Here is a 19,645-nt window from a genome sequence, read left to right as displayed (position 1 = left end):
GTATGGGAGTGACTTGGATAGAAACTTTTACAAGATGGACACCTTTGAAAAAAAGAAGACTCGCTTCCATTTAATATGGAGTATATATGACCAACACAATAATAGCAATTTCTAGCAGAGAAGTTGCAATATGCGAATTTCACAAAAAATGAAAGTCATGCACAATTTTCTGTTTGACCATAAAATTTTATTGAATGTACACACACATCTGGTTACAACTTGGCAGAGGTTTACAAATGATGCCTTGCATACATTGAAGGCATCATGAACCAAGGAAATCCTTTAATAAATTCATTTCTTTATAGAATACATCTATATCTACATTCTTCACACAAATATTCACGACAAAAATAAAATATATTTTATATCAGAATTGACCCTTGTGCTTCATTGCATGTTCTATTTATCGGCTGGGAGCATAGACTGTAAGATACACAGTGTTACTCCACCCTCGGCGGCCTCCTCTGAGAGGGGTTGACCGATGTGTGGGGGCACCCTGTCATGGCATATCTTACAGACTATTGGGAGTAATGCCCTGTAATCTCCATCATTTAGATATGCTAAAAATTCAGTATCAATATTTTTTTTAAAAAAACACTTGGTAACCATTCCTTTACACTGTACATGATTTCCACTTCAGAGCTAGATTTCAATATGTTTTACCCTCCGACACTCGCAGTAAGCCATATAAAAATAAACGTTGAAGAATATCAACATGATAATATTCTATTCAATCCAAATCAAACTTCTTGAAAACGCCAATTGCGATTTGAAATGCAGAGAAGATTCAAGATGTTTTGTTATCATTTACTACTGGTATATTATGAAGAACCAATCAGTTACTTTTTGGCAGCCATTTGTGTTTTTGTTTGAGCAGGGTATAATTTGTAAACCCTACAGTGCGTGTTTCCTGCTCTAATGACCTAACAACACCACAACATTTCTTGGTTTCTGATATCATTTTCAGACAAATTTAAGCAAAACTGTAGTACCATTTGACTATCAATTTTTACAACAAATGAGGTACATGGATTTTTTTCCATTGAAACTTGTGGAAAGTTTTCTACAAACTGATTGATAGGAATAGTGGGAAAATAAAAAGCATAGCAAAACATCAAAAGTTGGGGAAAAAACAAAATACAGTAACTACACTATGTGCAATTCAACACTATTTTGGACTTTAGCAATTTATTGAAGACAAGAATTATTCAGCTGACAAAAAAAGTAAATATATACAGCCTAGGAAGTTGACTCTTTGAGCAAGATTTTTTTAGGTATGAATTTGCTCCCGAATTTTAAATTTTGGGAGCAAAAATGTACAACATAGGAGTAAAGTAAAATAATATAATATTATATCAAACTTCCATTTATCAGCTGCAAATACTAGTAATTACTAGCAACTTCCTAGGCTGATACAGTGCATAGTCTAGAGTTAGAAAAAGTTCTTGTTACTACTTGGTAGCATACCGTAAACTATATATAGATAGATAGATGAGATGTGAGAACACTTGTAATCTGCAGACATAACCAAATAATGTCTTCATTCAAATGGTTTCTGCACAACTTCTTGCGCCTCTCTTTGATGAATCTTGCCAATCCCAGTAGCTGGTGTAGCCAGGGGACCACGGCCAATATATGATAACTGTAATAATAACAGATAAGGAGTTTATTATCAAAACTTTATGATGTAGGTTTTAAACTTGTCAATTTGAGATTCATAATCTCATTGTATATCGGTAACTATACATTTACAATGAAGTCACAGAATAACATGAATGTTATTACAAAATTCACTTCCTGACACACACACAAACCGAAATTTTATACATCTGTAGTGCCTGGCACTCAATATAATTTTGGTCATCAAATCTGGCTTCTGATGGGAACAGTATTTTCTAAACAAAGGCTGATGCTGTAGAACTAAAATATGAAAGTATCAAAATCATATTAGGCGTAACTTATGTCAATATGCAACCAATATTTTTTTGTCTTAGTAAAATTATTGTTTCAAAGAACCTGCATATACAAATTTACAACATTGATGGCTTTGCATTTATCGACACTGATATCAATAAATAAAGTATAAATAATGTTTCTAATACACTTGTATTACAAACATTATTAGTGTTGCAAACCAGTGTCAAAATACTGGATATCACTTTGATGTAAACTAAACAGAATGAATACTTTATAGACAATAACTTATCAAAGATTTATAGTAATACTTATTTTGCACATAATGCCAAACTTTTGATAACCGATGTACTTTAACTTACCCGAATTCCAACATTATTTTGGAAACGTGGATTAACAAACGTCCATGCACCACTGTTCTGGTGTTCCTCCTGGCACCAAAGAAATGCTGTAAAAGTGGGAAAAGATGGATTGAATAACAAAAAATACATTACAGGTATTGAATCCTATATACATTGTCAGTATATCATACAACATAAGATTCGATGTTCTTAGGTAAGATTTATTTTATAGCATAAATACACAGGAAGCTGTGCATACACTATTCAGGGGAATAATTGTTATCTAACTGTACCATGGATTTAGACACAAAACTGTTTTGTATTCATGTTGATGGTGTATTTTCCACCCTACTGTAATAATAAGTACCATACATTTGAGTTTCTTTCTATTTCTGCCAGAATTATTTCAACTGTAAAGATTAAAATAAGTAGAAATGTACTCTGTGAAGTGACAATTGTTAAAATTTTGAGAGGGAAGAGCTATCATTTGATATAAGAATTCACCAATAACATTGGTTTTTGCACGTTGATTTTATGAACCATAAAGTCAACAGTTGTTACTAGAGGGAAAATTCCTATATCTACAAAGGGTTGTTGGTGGCCAAGTGGTTAAACCATTTGCCTCTTACCACTTCAGAAAGGGTTCAGATCCTGGTCTGGGTTTGATTAAATTTGCCATATTGCAAGTAAGAAGAGTGATGTTCAGTTTGACTCAACCTGACAACACAGGCTTTCACCAGGCACTCCGGTTTGACTTTTGAGGCTGGCCCTTACAAGACTTCTTATGAGATAAAAACTCTCCAGTATAAATAAAGATTACTATTATCAATTCATTCATACTAACTTCCACTTAGTAACATATAGAAATGCATTGATCACTTAAAAACTAACAGTGTATCTATACCTTTCGATGTATTCTTACCTTTGGCGTTTGGATATTTCTTGAGTTCCTGTCTCAGCTCCATTGCAGGGAATGGACAAAGGGATTCAACTCTGACAATGGCTACATTGTTGGCTTGCAGACTATTTCTTTGTTTCAGAAGAGCATAGTAGTGTTTCCCAGTCACAAATAATACTTTGGTTACACTGGAAATAATTGAGACAAGAGTTAGACATTTCCAAAGAATGAAGGAATTACCCATAACTTACAAATATGTTTTTGATTTTCAGTCTTTCCTTGCTGTCTGAAGTAGTTTAATCTGGAAAAAAAAATTAACCGGAAAAAAATTAAAGCCACCATTTCAGTTACTCATGTGGGCTGGTGATTTATAGAATTTTAAATCTAGTAATTATCAAATCAGTTTTATTTAATGATTATTTCCTTTTACGAAAACAACTATTAAAAACAACAAGCTGACTCTGGTATACTGGTTGTAAAGTTTAAGTCAGTGTACTTTTAGATATATGTCACTATAGTTACTTTAAAATGTAAACAGTGTGTCATCACTGATGTATTAATAATAATAATATTTCACAAGTTTATACAGATAGGCAGTTTTAAAGGTACAACAGTTGCCATGGTAAATGTTATCACAATGTGTCAGGTTTCACATGAACTTTGACACAAAGTAACAATTTGAGTACAGCTATAAATAGCTTTCATACAGATATAGGTTATGCAGTGATCTACTTTGAGTACTGCTATAAATATTCACACAGGTATGGGTTCATGTTAATATAGACTGAATGAAAACTTACAATGTCCGTAAATCTTTCTTATCGAAAAAATAAATTAATTAGTAAATTAGGTTCGATGAAATATTAAAACATCAATTGTTTAAATGTGGTTCATTTTATTTCTTTTCAATTTCAATCAGTCATAAAAATAAACAACTTGACAAAACTGTTGGTCCTACAAAGAAATAGTCAGCTTTGGAATGACATAATTTCACATCCTGAACATCAGTTTGCATACACATAATAAAACATCAATATTAAGTTATATAGGAGCCAATCAGAGTCAAAACAGTGTGGCAGAGGTGGATAAGTATGCATAAAAAGGTTTGGTAACCAATATTATATTTTTGAATTTATTGGTAACCAAAAAATTATGTCATAGTGCCATTTGCATATCACAGGTGAATATCCTGTGTCAGTTACTAGTTCAATACATAAAGTAGTCATGACTTCAGAAAAACACTGACGAAGTCACGGTGGATACCTGGCGAAAGCTTTGATGAGCTAATTGAAAATTTTGGTGCAAAATGAAGTTAAATTCATGAACTTCCTACTTCATCTTACCTATCAGGATTAACTGAATTGTCACCAAGGACTGGTTGGAAGTATGTACCAGCCATCATGTCTTGTAGCTGAGATGTAGCAGCAGGAAGTCGTAGAAGTATCTTAGGAGCAACAACCACCAATGGTTTCCTGTAATTGCGCACCATCTAAATATAAATGGTGAGAACAAAGATTTTACAACAGGAGTACATTTATTTATTCTTTTTTTAAAAGAGTTAAATTTAATACATGTATCATGAAAATGAGGATAACGATACACATCCTTACTGGTAAGTTGAAGACAATGAATTATATAGAACGTTATCATTTTTTCCATAAGAAAATAACTGCTAAACAGTCACTAATATATTCAAAAGGATATCAGTTTGACATTGTGCTTTCCCACACTTCACTTGAATTCAAGTGTTTTATATACAATCATTAACATGACACAGACCTATAGTGGCACAAGTTACTTAAACTTCCTCAGCTTTCTAGGGAGCATATAATTCATTCCATGGCATGATAAATCCTTATGTCCAGCTGTATCTAAATAATGAGCAAGTCCGTTCCATTTATTCACTTATCAACAATTTTTTTTAAGCTATGGGATACCAATATGGTTTGATCACTAGGCAAGTCATACATATTTCAGTAATTACATGATATAAATATTAGTAAAAAAAATATGAACATAAAACATGGAAAAAAAGAGTTCCAGTTCAGTTATAGAGACCTTATGGTGATCTAGTTTGAGTAAAGAGCCAGATAAAATCATGACTGACAAATCAGATTAATGTAAAACCTACCTGTCTTCTGAGTAAATGGAAATACTGTGCTGGTGTTGTTGGATTCACAATTTGTATATTGATATTGTCACCATCAATGCCGTATTCTTTACTATCACATTGTAAGAGAAATCTTTCCATTCTACACGATGAATGTTCTGGTCCAGCACCATCCAAACCATGAGGTAACAACATTACCAACCCACTTTGGAGAAGCCATTTATCTTGAGAATATATATGTGTGAAGATTCATTAGTATCTTTTTTTGTAACCAAGGGATTTATCTGCTTAGCATTTGTTGAAACTATTCTATATGTGAGAATCATCCACAGTACAATGTCAGAATATTATTTTTATATATTTTTTTTAGAAAGTGCAAACATATGAAATGAAACCCTTGCACCCCTACCAAACCCTATACACTGAAATACAATCCTTACACCTCTGCCCCTTTCCCACTCATTGGCTTTTCACTGAGATTTCATTCATCACTGGTATGGGCAATTATGATAAATTTTAGACTGCTCTCTTTTTGATATTGGGGTCTTAAAAACCTAAGTGAAACCACTGTACAGGATTTCAAAACAGGTTGACAGATATGCATGCATTGATAGATGTATCTATCAAAAACCAAGAAGAAAAAGAACTCAGTACAAATTATTGTGAATGTGCATCCATTTATCTTTTTATTTTATAATCCAAAGATTTAAAATGATAGCAAATAATTTGTGAGAATGATTTACTTGTACACTTACTTTCTCCAGTAGTTATGTAGGTGTCTATTGCTATTTGAGCACCATTGAAGAAATCTCCAAACTGTGCTTCCCAGATAACCAGTGAATTAGGATTTTCAATACTCATTCCATACTCAAAGCTTAGAACTGCTTGCTCTGATAAAGAACTATTTGCTACCTGTAAGTTGGAACAAAATCACAGCCTGGTTTGGTTATTTGGAAATATCATTTTACTAATCAATAGTTTTTACTTTTTGGAACTTTCAATCTCTCCAATATCTTAATGATCTGGCTACTTGAATGCATATCGAGTTCTGTTTCACTTCTTTCATTTTTTCACAATACTCTTGAGTTTTGTCAAAAATATTCCCAGAGTAAATCTGTGGAATTAAAATGTTTCTCTAAAGTTGATTTCATGTTATCATAAATGGTAATCTTTCCTCAACATAAATTTTCCCAAGGGGATTAACAAATTGTTATCTAAACTTATCTTTCTATTGTTATCACATAGCCCTTGCATCTCACCTCAAGAAACCCTGTTTGGTCTTCGCTCAGGTAATTGAGTGGCACAGACATTTGGTCTGTCTTCTGGTCAATCAGCATGACATGACGATGACTGAATGTACCACGGCCAACGTCCTGTCCACTTATACGTACATTGAAACCTGAATAAAAAACATTTGATGGTACCTGAATGATGATGTGGTGGCAAGAATACACAGATAAGGTTATGTCAAAAATTTGGCTGCTCATTTGAAAAATTTCATTCTCTACAAGTTTTAGGGGAAAAAACAAATGTAAACAAGACTTTACAGGAGTGATTTAACATCCATGACTTTTCAAGCATGTGAAATTTATTTTCATCTATCATTAAGTCAATATGGCAACTTTGTTGTTGGTACCAGTAGTGTGACTCCATTGCTCATCCTCATTTCAGAAACAATTCTTCAGTCTGTTTCTCTTTCTTAAAAACAAGATAGAATCACACAGTTTGTTTTCTTTCATTTATCCGTATCGATATTAAAGACTTTCCAACAACTTACGACTATTTTACCTTGATAAAGCAGTGAGCCTACTGCCATAGCTTCTGCTGTAGCCCAATCTATGTTGGAACCCTCTTCGATCTTCTTTTTCCTATTTTCTACGTGTCCTTTTGCAAGTTTATGATGAACCTCCTATATAAAACAAACACACACACACACACACAAATTGATATTCAGAATTTAGGAACTGGCCATAAATTACATGGAGAGGGGCCGGTGTTTTACAGAAGTATAGTGCATGAAAAATATCGACCCTTCCAGAAGACCTACCCCTCCCCTGTCATTGGTATATCTGTGATCAAAAATATCATTTCACAAAACTAGTGACCCCTCCTGAATACTTACATGAAAAATGGTGAACCTTCCCATATCTTTGATATTAAAATATGGGCAGATGTACAGTAACACATACCGGTATTTACCACTGAAATCTTTGAAGTTTGGTATAAAGTTAATCTTATGCATGTATTGGACATACCCATTGTCTGTCAATGCTGGTGGTCATCATGTATTAGACACACCTAGGCCAGTGTCTGTCAATACAATTGGTTTTCATCATGTATTGGCCACACCTGGTTTCTGTCAAAACTGATTGTTCATTATATCATGACACTTACCACACCAGAGGGCGCTTCGACTGACTTTCCACCAACAAATTTCAGGATATCCTTCTCAACACCTAAAAACCAACATAATTATGTAATTTGTCACTCACACTAATTCAAAGAGTTTGTTCAGAAAGATACTATTAAAAACAGAACATCCACACCTTAAAAAGTTATACGATAGTTTTTATCAAATCATGTGTTCCGCTAAAGAACCCTTTTTTTTTGTTTTTTGGCAGGTTGTAAATAATACACAATCATATGCAAAAGATTCTACAGCTGCAACATGTATACTTTGACGTATTTCACCTAAATCCAAAGTTGTAACATGTGTTAATGTAGTTATATGTATACTTTGATGTATTTTACCTGAATCCCAAGTTGTAACATGTGGTGGCGCCTGTACAAATCCATGCCATTGTTTTTCTAAATGATTAGCTTCAGGTACATAACTCTCTGATACAGAGATAAGTTCGTTGAGCTCCTTGTGGTAGTCTGATATCTGGGCCATGATCTCCTTCTTCTCAAGTGTTCCTTCTGCCTACAAACCACAAAATAATCAATCAGTCTGCATACTACTAATGTAATCTAGGTCATAGGTCATAGGTCATATGTAGGTCAACACTAAATTACACAATGGACTGGTGGCACTACAAATATTAGGAAAAATGTATCTATCAAGTATTTGTACATGACGAACAAAGAGACTATACATGGGATATGATCAATTTAGCTACTCACAGAGTCAAAACTTTTCTTGGAAGCGAATTTGAGAATTGTCACTGACATATCATCAGCATCATAAGGGGTGTACTACAATGGGCTAGTGTTGTGTGTCTTGGGAAGTAGCATTAAATACCTCTAAGTGATCCAAGTACTCATCTGGTACACTTCTTCTAGTGTTAATAACACTGTACATCAAGGGTTGTGTAAATGTTGGATCATCCAGTTCATTGTGTCCCCACTTCCTGAAGCACACCAAATCAACTATGATATCCTTCCTGAATTGTTGTCTATAGTCCATGGCGAGTTTACACGCTCTCACTACGTCCTGTCAGGTAAGATGCATTTCATTATTTTACAAATACCAGAGTCATAGAACTCAGTGATGTTAAGATCACAGCACAGACTCACTTTAATCAGACAATATTCAGATATTGAAATATTGGAGAAATTGTGAAAATTACATCATATAATTATGAATGAGAGCAGAAGTTTTGAAATTCTGACATTAAAATAGTGTGAATCAGCAAACAAACAAAAAAAATCCAAATTCCTTTCTTCCTTGAAGCGGGAATGGATATTTCTATGGCCCTTGGCTGCAAAGGGAAAGTTACCGGGCCTAGGAAGGATGTGCATACATGTACATCTTGCTATACAACACATAGGTATTATAAAGGCAATAATAAAGTACACAGAACTTGTCATGATTCATAAAATCTACCCTGAGGCAAAGTCTCCCTATCACATGGCATTCACATTTTACTATTTTTAATAGCTGTATCATCTATAACTGTTGCACCCTTACACTTACATGTCATGGGTGTGTATTAGCATGTATATTTTGTATTTGACAGAGCAAGGTGTCAAATTGGAAGAATTTACTGGAAGATCTATCGTAGTTGGTCCATGTCTTACCTCTGGATAATCCCCATTGACATGGAGAACTGGACAGCTGATCATTTTACTGATGTCACTGCAGTACAGCGATGACCTGCCTTGTTGAGATTCTGTAGTGAATCCAAGCTGATTGTTGACAATCAGATGCATAGAACCACCAACTGAGAAATGAGGGCAGTAGACAGTGTTGAAGGTTTCTGATATGACACCCTGTATGGAGTTAAATTAAGCATGGAAAGAAAGGTTTAACTGTGCTAACTTAATCCACAAAGGTAGTGAGGTAGGTGAGTGAGGTGAGGTGAGGTGAGTGAGTGAGTGAGTGAGTGAGTGAGTGAGCGAGCGAGTGAGTGTGAGTGAGTGAGTGAGTGAGTGAGTGAGTGAGTGAGTGAGTGAGTGAGAGAGGTGAGTGAGTGAGTGAGTGAGGTGAGTGAGTGAGTTGCTGATATCAAATGAAGAGAGTATAAACCTAGTCAAAATGTTGTGAAAAGCTGTGAATCTACAGAGTCAATAGTGGATGGCTGCACAAAATGTTATCAAGACACCTACATGAATTTATTTTATTTTATTTTATTTTATTAACTGAAAACTGGTGTGAATGATGAATCATATGGCATAGAAACAGACTAAGCTATGTATATGAGTGAACATCTCTAATAAATGCATTTCTACCAAAATAATTTTACTACCACTGTGTTTTCTTTCTTAAAATTATCTTTGATCATTTCTGAATACTGCATTTGTAGAAAAGTAATGGTTACTATTTTCGTTACAAATTTAAAAGTAACAGAGACTACACAAAAGGAACAATATTTGAATGAACCTGAGATACAAGACTTGCTTGAAATGTTATCGATTTTGTACACATTTATTGCAGATATAAAATCTATGATATAACTGCAGGGAAAGATATTTGTTGATTAATGTGTGAATTGATAGAGACCTATTTCCAACCTGTGCACAGAAGGCAGCATCTCCATGGATTTGTAAACATAACACTTTATCACCTAGCCTGGCATCAGGGTCGTCTGAATAGTCGCCATCTTTTACCGATTGCTGTCTTGCTCTGGCTTTACCCATGACAACTGGTATATTGGCCTACAGAAATGAAATATATGTATGTAATCCTGTAAGTTGCAATATGGACAGGCTATCATTTTATGCATGACATTTCAGCTATCACAGTCTGTGACATGTTTGGGTATATACTGTTACTGTCTAAACTCTTGGTGAACTCATCTCAAATGAGAAAATGATCTGTTTTTGTATTTTGTATCTAGGACATAATATGAACTATAATTTGAAACAGTTTTTGAGAGATATCACTGCATCAAAAGAACATACAACACAGAGATTGCCAATCATATTTATCCCACAAAATAAAAACATACAATTGATAAATACAGAAATTAGGACATTTTCATACAATGTCTTTGATTTATTTTCTGAAACGTTGTTTTCAAAACCCAACTATTTATTAACTCATGTTAAGTTACAAACATGAACTTGGTCTATGATGTTTCACATCAAGTTTTATTCAAGTTGTTAAAAAACATATTTAAGTTGTTATTTTAATCAAACATCAAGATAAATGACGATTTCTCATCAATATGGCCACTTTGAATATTTATATCTAAAAATATTTTCATAATCACTGAATCAATATCATTACCTACCTCTAAATGTGATGGATTTGGTATCATTGTCACATGTACTGTTTTGTCATCATACTCAAGATCAACTGAATTTGCTGAAAAGATATACAACAAAAATGTGAGCACCGTGACAAATAAAAAATCATTCTAAGAAGAGAAACTTATAAATAGTTTACTTTGACATTACCAAAACAGCTCTTGTAATATCGCAAACTTGTGATAACATTGTCAGTTTTAGTTTTTTACAGCTGCTATACAGTTTGTCAGGCAATCTCTAACAATGGTAACAGGTCTTCATAGAAGACACACTTTCCTAAAATACAACCCGTGAAAAAAAACCCAGCGCATTTGCTTGAATGAAGTGATCTAAGGAAAGACTTCACACAAAGACAAAATTAGGTGAAAACAACAATACAACTGATACAAAACAACAGATACTCTGATGTTGGTTCACATGATGCTTTTATCAGTTTGTTTATGTCTGTGGAAGTTGTAATGTAACACTAACAGTCGTACTTGATTGGTATAACATGTACATCATTTACATCGATATTCTATCAGTACACAGAGTTATGGGATCCAAGGCTCCTGTGGTATTTATACTTTCATTAAGTTACTAACACTAATTACAGTACATGTCTTTGTATGAAACTTGATTTATTCCTACTTTACTACAGGCAAGCAAACACACATTTTTTTTATTTTTCACAGGTTGTACTTTACTACTATGTGGCAATGGTGGCATGATTTAAAAGAAAGTGGTGTCAACAAATAAATACTACAAAATGGCTGTGATATGCAAATTTAAAATGGCTTGATTTTGATAATTAGATCCTGAAGGTCAAACTCAAGTTCAAAGGTCAAGCTCAAAGAACGCTTGCATCTGATAATATGGGTAGACACTTGTTTTGAGTTACTGGGTATGCAGTACATATTGATTTTTGACACAAATATGAAACAACCTTTGTACTAATATTGTGTACTGGTTAACAAAGCTAAATATTAAATAAATGGAACCCTGGTAGGATAGAGATTGTTATTTCAAGGATTTAATCCTGTGTACTTCATGGTAGCAAAGACTGTAGGTTCACAGGGAGTTGAGAATATAATATCAAAGCTTGTACAATAATATGTACCCTGGATAATAAAAGTATTGTACTTCAAGCAATATTTCATTTATGGGAAGGCACTACTGTACATATATGGTTGTTTTTATTGATATTATAATTACTTGTAACTCACTAAGATGAGATAATACATCTCCCGTAGCCTGCACATTGTCTGGAAATTCACAAAGACCCTTCATTTTCCTAAACATGGCAGGTGGTGGAAAGTTTAAAAGTCCTGTTAACACATTGTTTCTTCCCCGATGAGGCATACACATTATAACTTGTTGTATTCCACCTGAAAAAGAAATAACATCAGTCTGTAAGTTAGGTTGCTTTGGATTCATTTGTTTTCATATTGAAAATGTCCTTATATCATTACAAATTGTAAATAATGTTAAAATCAGGTATTCAGATTATGATTTTAATAGCATAACGCCAATGGCATCACACTATAACTCATCATACTTAAATCCACTTAATTAGTAATTAAAAATAATTAACTTAATTTGCAGTCCTTGACTAAACATTGCTTTTATTTCTAAATTGCATAATATTGTTCAGCTCATTGTGCCTCAAATAATCTAAGCACTCCTAGAAACATTCCTACTAAACAAATATCTACCAAATCTGTTCAAGGATTTCAAAATTTCACATTATTTTGGTACTTAATTTGCATGTTATGGATTAAAACATCTTGTACTGACTGGTGATTAAGTTCTTGGCTCTTTTCTTTATTTTACATTTTTCTTTATTTTATTTTTACATCAAAGGTTTGCAACAATTACATAAATATTGTATATACGTACTTTATCATTTTATGTGTATCTTTCTTAAACTTACATTTTGCAGATTGTGAGAACAGTTGGTGTAAAAATCCCATCATGCTCTCTGCTCCCTCACCACCATATCTCTTGACTGTAGTAAACTTAATGTTTGTAAAATGATCAAATTCCTGAACAAAAGATAGATGAAGAAAAATACATCAGTTAGCATACAATGTAAACATGTATCAATGAAACATATACTGTACGGAATTTTTTGTCAGAGAAAAATGTCTAACTTATTTCATGAAGGAAAGGAAATACATGTACATGAAATTATGATGTAATTGGTGTACACAATAATGTTAAAATGTAATCCAGGAACTAGCTGCACACAAAAACTTCACATAATTTTCCTTGTTAGGAAAATATTAAGGTTTACAATTCTTCCTTCTTTTGAATATGACAATTAATAAAACTAGAAGACGGTGTGCAATGGCAAACAAAGAAAAATGTACAAATTACAAAGGTTATAATTTACAGTCAAGCAGTTCAACTTACTAAGTTAGTAAACAGCATCGATTTTTTGATCTCTCTCCTTGTCTACAAATACAATCGAGAGTTCAACACTTTTTCCTAAGTTGAACTGCTTGTGCAATATACTCTCTGTAATTCATTTGCTATACCAAGCTGATGGATAGTGTAGGTCATTTATCTAAATGCAGTGTTTTTGACGGCAGTAACTAGCTACAATCTACCCAAGTTATTTTACAAAGGTTTTCGATACCACAATGATTATGGTTCAAAATGTGGAAATCTATGCAAGTAGATTTGACCAGATTTTCTAGGGTTCCCCAAACTTTCATAACAAGAACACTGGATATATGGGCGATAAAAAATTAGGCATAAGCAGGTATTTACAAGATCTTCTTGTTTTTGGACAGCCATATACAACATGTAAGCATTCTAAGCTATACAATTAAAATAAAAATTACTGAGAATCTGATCAAAAGGTATTTGTCTGTAATATTTAAAATTACATATAATATGTAATTTTGTTGAATAACTATTTTGCAGTCAACAGAAATATGATAATTCTGGAAGAAAAATTTATTTATTCATATGATATTCAAAGGGTTTGCAGAGCTGGTATTGTGATGTAGTGAATTATTATCAAGTAAACTGTGGTCTTCAAATTAACAGGCACTGCATTGTTATTTCTATTTACATGGGCATGAATACATGACAGTCATGACAATACAAAATGTAGCACATTAACAATAATGCATTATCAGACGTCTTACATGTTGGGGCATGTCATAAAAAAATATGACCTATTATATGGACAGAATGTTTGACAGGACCAGACACAGTGTCAGATATTGTGCTAACTGCACTAACTCATTCAAAGGGAACTGTGGGGTATAAGAGATAGGACTAGATTGATAATGTTCCATTTTTACCAATACAATACTGTCACTTGGAAGGCTGGGCTCACAGTGGCATTCAGTTGTGCTGCATACCTATACATGTCCTCGACTAATGTATTCAAATATCTACAGAACCAATTTCACATATTTGTGACTTTGTTAAGTGTAGAAATCCTTATATGGTTAACATACCTGTGACTTTACTATTAAAAGTAATGAATTCTTACATAGTCAACATACCTGTGACTTTGCTAAAGTAATGAATCCTTACATGGTCAACATACCTGTGACTTTACTAAACTAATGAATCCTTACATAGACAACATACCTGTGACTTTGCTAAAGTAATGAATCCTTATATAGTCAACATACCTGTGACTTTGCTAAAGTAATGAATCCTTACATGGTCAACATACCTGTGACTTTGATAAAGTAATGAATTCTTACATGGTCAACATACCTGTGACTTTGCTAAAGTAATGAATCCTTACATGGTCAACATACCTGTGACTTTGCTAAAGTAATGAATCCTTACATGGTCAACATACCTGTGACTTTGCTAAAGTAATGAATCCTTACATAGACAACATACCTGTGACTTTGCTAAAGTAATGAATCCTTACATAGTCAACATACCTGTGACTTTGCTAAAGTAATGAATCCTTACATGGTCAACATACCTGTGACTTTGCTAAAGTAATGAATCCTTACATAGACAACATACCTGTGACTTTGCTAAAGTAATGAATCCTTACATAGACAACATACCTGTGACTTTGCTAAAGTAATGAATCCTTACATGGTCAACATACCTGTGACTTTGCTAAAGTAATGAATCCTTACATAGACAACATACCTGTGACTTTGCTAAAGTAATGAATCCTTACATGGTCAACATACCTGTGACTTTGCTAAAGTAATGAATCCTTACATAGTCAACATACCTGTGACTTTGCTAAACTAATGAATCCTTACATGGTCAACATACCTGTGACTTTGCTAAAGTAATGAATCCTTACATGGTCAACATACCTGTGACTTTGCTAAACTAATGAATCCTTACATGGTCAACATACCTGTGACTTTGCTAAAGTAATGAATCCTTACATGGACAACATACCTGTGACTTTGCTAAAGTAATGAATCCTTATATAGTCAACATACCTGTGACTTTGCTAAAGTAATGAATCCTTACATGGTCAACATACCTGTGACTTTGCTAAAGTATTGAATCCTTACATGGTCAACATACCTGTGACTTTGCTAAAGTAATGAATCCTTACATGGTCAACATACCTGTGACTTTGCTAAACTAATGAATCCTTACATAGTCAACATACCTGTGACTTTGCTAAAGTAACAAATCCTTATATAGTCAACATACCTGTGACCTTGCTAAACTAATGAATCCTTACATGGTCAACATACCTGTGACTTTGCTAAAGTAATGAATCCTTACATGGTCAACATACCTGTGACTTTGCTAAACTAATGAATTCTTACATAGTCAACATACCTGTGACTTTGCTAAAGTAATGAATCCTTACATGGTCAACATACCTGTGACTTTGCTAAAGTAATGAATCCTTACATGGTCAACATACCTGTGACTTTGCTAAAGTAATGAATCCTTACATGGTCAACATACCTGTGACTTTGCTAAACTAATGAATTCTTACATAGTCAACATACCTGTGACTTTGCTAAAGTAATGAATCCTTACATAGTCAACATACCTGTGACTTTGCTAAAGTAATGAATCCTTACATGGTCAACATACCTGTGACTTTGCTGTTAGTGTAATGAATCCTTACATGGTCAACATACCTGTGACTTTGCTAAAGTAATGAATCCTTACATAGTCAACATACCTGTGACTTTGATAAGTGCAGTGCTAGTGTCTTCTTTTCTTCTGCTGACAATTTATGTTGTTGTAATTGTTCAAACTGATCAGCAAACCACTCCCTTTCTTCTGTTTCCTGAAATAAAATATCAAATAAGAACCATGAGATTCATCTTGGTAAATTTTAATTTTTTGAAATGTTTTCATATAATGCTGACCTTAGTGTGCAAAAACATACCTATGTGTACATTAATACGTATTCTAGTTATATGTATATATGTATGTGCATGAAAGTGAATGAGTCTGTACTTGTTGGTATATGGAAATATCTCTGAAGTGAAAATAGGAAATCCCATTAGGGTGATCATATTGTTTTTTATCTTTCTCATTATATTTTCATGGCAACTATGGGTTGGTCAGTCAATTTAAAAAAAAAATTAAAAAACTAAAAATCATCTTCTGCATGGTAACAAGCCCTTTCCCACCTTCTCTACACAATTATCATGTTTTCAGCCCCCCTACTTGAATAACTTTCGTCATAAAAAAAATACTCTGTTTGTGAACAAATGTCACCATCGCCACCATGACTGTAGATGACATCGACAGTCCAGACACTTACTTATTCTTGCCAGAGAGGAATCTGTTCTGCAAAATATTAAGGGCAGGTGCAAATAAAAATATTTTTCTATTTTGATGTCGGAGCAGGAAATTTGGGTCGCTCGGGTAATAAAAAACAGAAAGGTCACCCTTACAGACATCAATCAGACATCATGGGAGAATCATCTACAGGTGTTTATGGTATGTATGCTGGTTGAGGATATCACTGTACCTTTCATTGGTATCTATAGAAACAAGTTTCCACAATATTTTCTATTGGCATAAATTGCAAGCTTTATACTCTGTGGACTTTTGGACGTATTAGTCACAATTTAACAGTCACATCAAACTTGGTTGGACAAAGATGTATTTTACCGCATATGTACAATCTGAAGAGTGAATTTAGGAACGACTATATTGAGTTCATTTAGTCAAATTTATGACACAAAAGTCATGATAGATAATAATTCATCTTTTGTCTACTGGCACTACTGCTACTACAACCACTGATCGCTTGTCTTGATATCAAACATGTTTATACATGCAGTAATGAAATGTCACCTCATAAATCTGAATTTGATTGACAATGGTTTTGATGAAAAATAATCACATATTCTGAAATATTTGCTAAAAGCCAATTTTTTGTGATGCTAAAGTTCTACTTTGTTTTACTGGTAATTTCATATTAATAGAGTTTTGAAAACATGATATGGACTTGACATGCATAGTGACTTTTCAATGTAGTACATACTTTATGTCAGTTTTCAATGTTCCGATTCACACTCTATCAATTTTACCAAACTTGCCTTTTCTTAACAAAAGAACCAAAATTACTCCTATTTACTAGTAAGAATGATTCTCCTTTGATGCCAATTAATTTTGTACAGATAATTTGCTAGCTATGAGCTAAAATGTGTTTAGAGTCGGAAAAATGAAAATTCACCTGCTCCTTACACTGGTGTCATCTGAAGTGATAATACATGTAAAGTATAACCATAATTCTGTGAATTGTTTCTCTAAAATTAGCAGTTATAATAGTAAAATCCTACCAAAACAGGGTACTTCATTAAGTAATTACTTTTTTGCTAAGATAAAAACTCTGGAAAATAAAGAACACTAAATGTAACTTTCTTTAAAGGAAAGAAAGCTACTGATGCTGTGTTGTGATAATTCACCTCTAGATTTGTGAATTCAGCTGATACTGTTCCACAATATATATCTTCTAAATGTTGTAATATTTCTGGCAATGATGCAGTTGGCTTTCCAATATTCAAAATACCTGTTGAAGAAAATGAAAAATTTAACATAAGCTGCTGAACTGTGAATCTATCAACAACAACAAAAAAACAGGCAGCAACCTGAAATTTGTAATTCCTTCATGGCAATTTTACAATGGTCTTTGCAGCAAAATTTCAAAATTTCCAGTTACAGGTGTATACATGTGTGTGTATATATGTAGTGCTATATTACATGCATTTATTTTAACATTGACTGTAGTAATACTTCTTACTAAAGTCAAAAGAGTTTACAATGTAGCACGTTACTTGAATGGCTTGGCTGGCAAAGTTGGAATTACCATAGGTACTTGTGGCCAAGATTCAATAAGTATGTGCAGCACTGTATGTGCTTCAATTTTTTATCAATGTAAAGCTGGTCCTACCTTCAAGGTCATATTGAGTGTTATCCTCTGATGACAGTCCATATAATCTTGGATTCAGTTCAGGAACTTGCCTGAATAAAGAAAAAACAGAGAATGTACATAATTTTAACCCCTAAGCACATTCCATATATTATTTTCCCTTTTGTACCTCACACCTTATTGGTTAATTTTTGGGAGCAGTTGCCTTGTGTAAGGTCCTAGAATAAAAGACTTTTAAAGACAGTGAAAATGTCTAGAGCATAAATGCTACAAATGAACAAAGATTAACAGTAATTAAATACCACACACATCTTTTTAGGATAAATGTAAAATTCAAAAACACTGAAAACAGTTTCATCAATAATGGTAACAAATTTGACCATACTATGTTTGGTTATTAATAACTTACACTTAGTTACGGTAGTAAGATAGTATGATTCTCCCAAATAGCTATGATGTATTAACCCTACAGGATCTGAATTCAATCTAGACTGTAAGATACGTCATGATGTTTCGCCCTCATCGGCCTCCTCTCCTGTTAGGGGTTGGCCGATGTTTGAGGGTGCCCCGTCACGGCGTACCTTACAGACTAAATTCAATCTTATTACAAGAGATATACACAAGCCTGTATGTTGACCTGATTCAATCATAACCTAAATTATTTTGTCATCTTTATGACCCAATTTGACATATTACAAAACAAAATGCAATGTAGCCACACACCTTTTCTCTGTCAGTCCTAGCGGATCAATGTTGGCTTTTTTGTGTCCATACTGTCTGTAGGCTGTCACTAACCTTACCAGGTTGGCATTGTTCATTCGATTTTGAATCACAGATTCCGCAACTGTAAGTATTCAATACAGGGAGAGTAAAATAAGGATGGCAATATGAATTGATTACAAAAGTCAAAATATGTATACAGGTTTAAAATAAAGTATGTTCCAATTTGGCAGAATTGATTAGAAAAATATTAGCAGAGTTTAATGTTCACAAAACAGTTCAACTTCTACATGAAATGTGTGGGATTCATTGCTGTTGATGATGCCTGTCAAGTGCCACTCATATGAAGTGATTTTACTTAATTATTTGAGTTGTTATGCCAGCTTCTGCCCAATAAAATATTATATCCCATGTGAAACGAGGGTTATTTTCTAGTATTAAAAAAAAGTTCAGCCAGCAAGGAAACAAAGATTGGTCACAATTTGTTTTCCTTGGTTTAGGTTTTACATATATTTTCTGTTATACCTCATTCTACACTATTTTATTTTCAGAAAGTTTGGCAGTTATATTTTTAGTATCATTATTATCAATTTGGCTTTGACAGTGTAGGGAGCCCTCAGTAATTACAG

General features: G+C 33.5%; 1 protein-coding gene across 1 annotated transcript; it reads right to left on the bottom strand.

The window, feature by feature from the left end:
• Positions 1–207: 207 nt before the first annotated feature.
• LOC144451066 (2-oxoadipate dehydrogenase complex component E1-like) lies at positions 208–19,135 on the bottom strand. The gene is made up of 20 exons (XM_078141834.1): positions 19,020–19,135; positions 18,318–18,388; positions 17,833–17,936; positions 16,089–16,196; positions 12,867–12,978; positions 12,160–12,321; positions 10,939–11,012; positions 10,217–10,360; positions 9,284–9,475; positions 8,505–8,696; positions 8,015–8,186; positions 7,658–7,719; positions 7,052–7,172; positions 6,523–6,662; positions 6,019–6,175; positions 5,285–5,487; positions 4,497–4,642; positions 3,178–3,341; positions 2,277–2,362; positions 208–1,642 (listed from the first exon to the last, which is right to left on the bottom strand). The coding sequence occupies exons 1-20, from the start codon at positions 19,112–19,114 to the stop codon at positions 1,541–1,543; spliced, it is 2,607 nt and encodes an 868-aa protein (XP_077997960.1). The 5' UTR covers positions 19,115–19,135; the 3' UTR covers positions 208–1,540.
• Positions 19,136–19,645: the final 510 nt, after the last annotated feature.

Source organism: Glandiceps talaboti, chromosome 2 (assembly GCF_964340395.1).
Source record: "Glandiceps talaboti chromosome 2, keGlaTala1.1, whole genome shotgun sequence".
In the NCBI taxonomy this organism is placed as follows: Eukaryota; Metazoa; Hemichordata; class Enteropneusta; family Spengelidae; genus Glandiceps; species Glandiceps talaboti.
This window is presented reverse-complemented; position numbering and strand designations above follow the sequence as displayed.

What these genes read in the sequence shown, in the direction of transcription:
- LOC144451066 (XM_078141834.1), bottom strand. Translation starts at nt 19,114, where the DNA reads ATGAACAATGCCAACCTGGTAAGGTTAGTGACAGCCTACAGACAGTAT. An exon ending in GTTCTCACAATCTGCAAAAT is followed by an intron (nt 12,322 to 12,866) that starts GTAAGTTTAAGA and finishes TTTCTTTTTCAG; the next exon opens with GTGGAATACAACAAGTTATA. An exon ending in AAAATAATGTTGGAATTCGG is followed by an intron (nt 1,643 to 2,276) that starts GTAAGTTAAAGT and finishes TTATTATTACAG; the next exon opens with TTATCATATATTGGCCGTGG.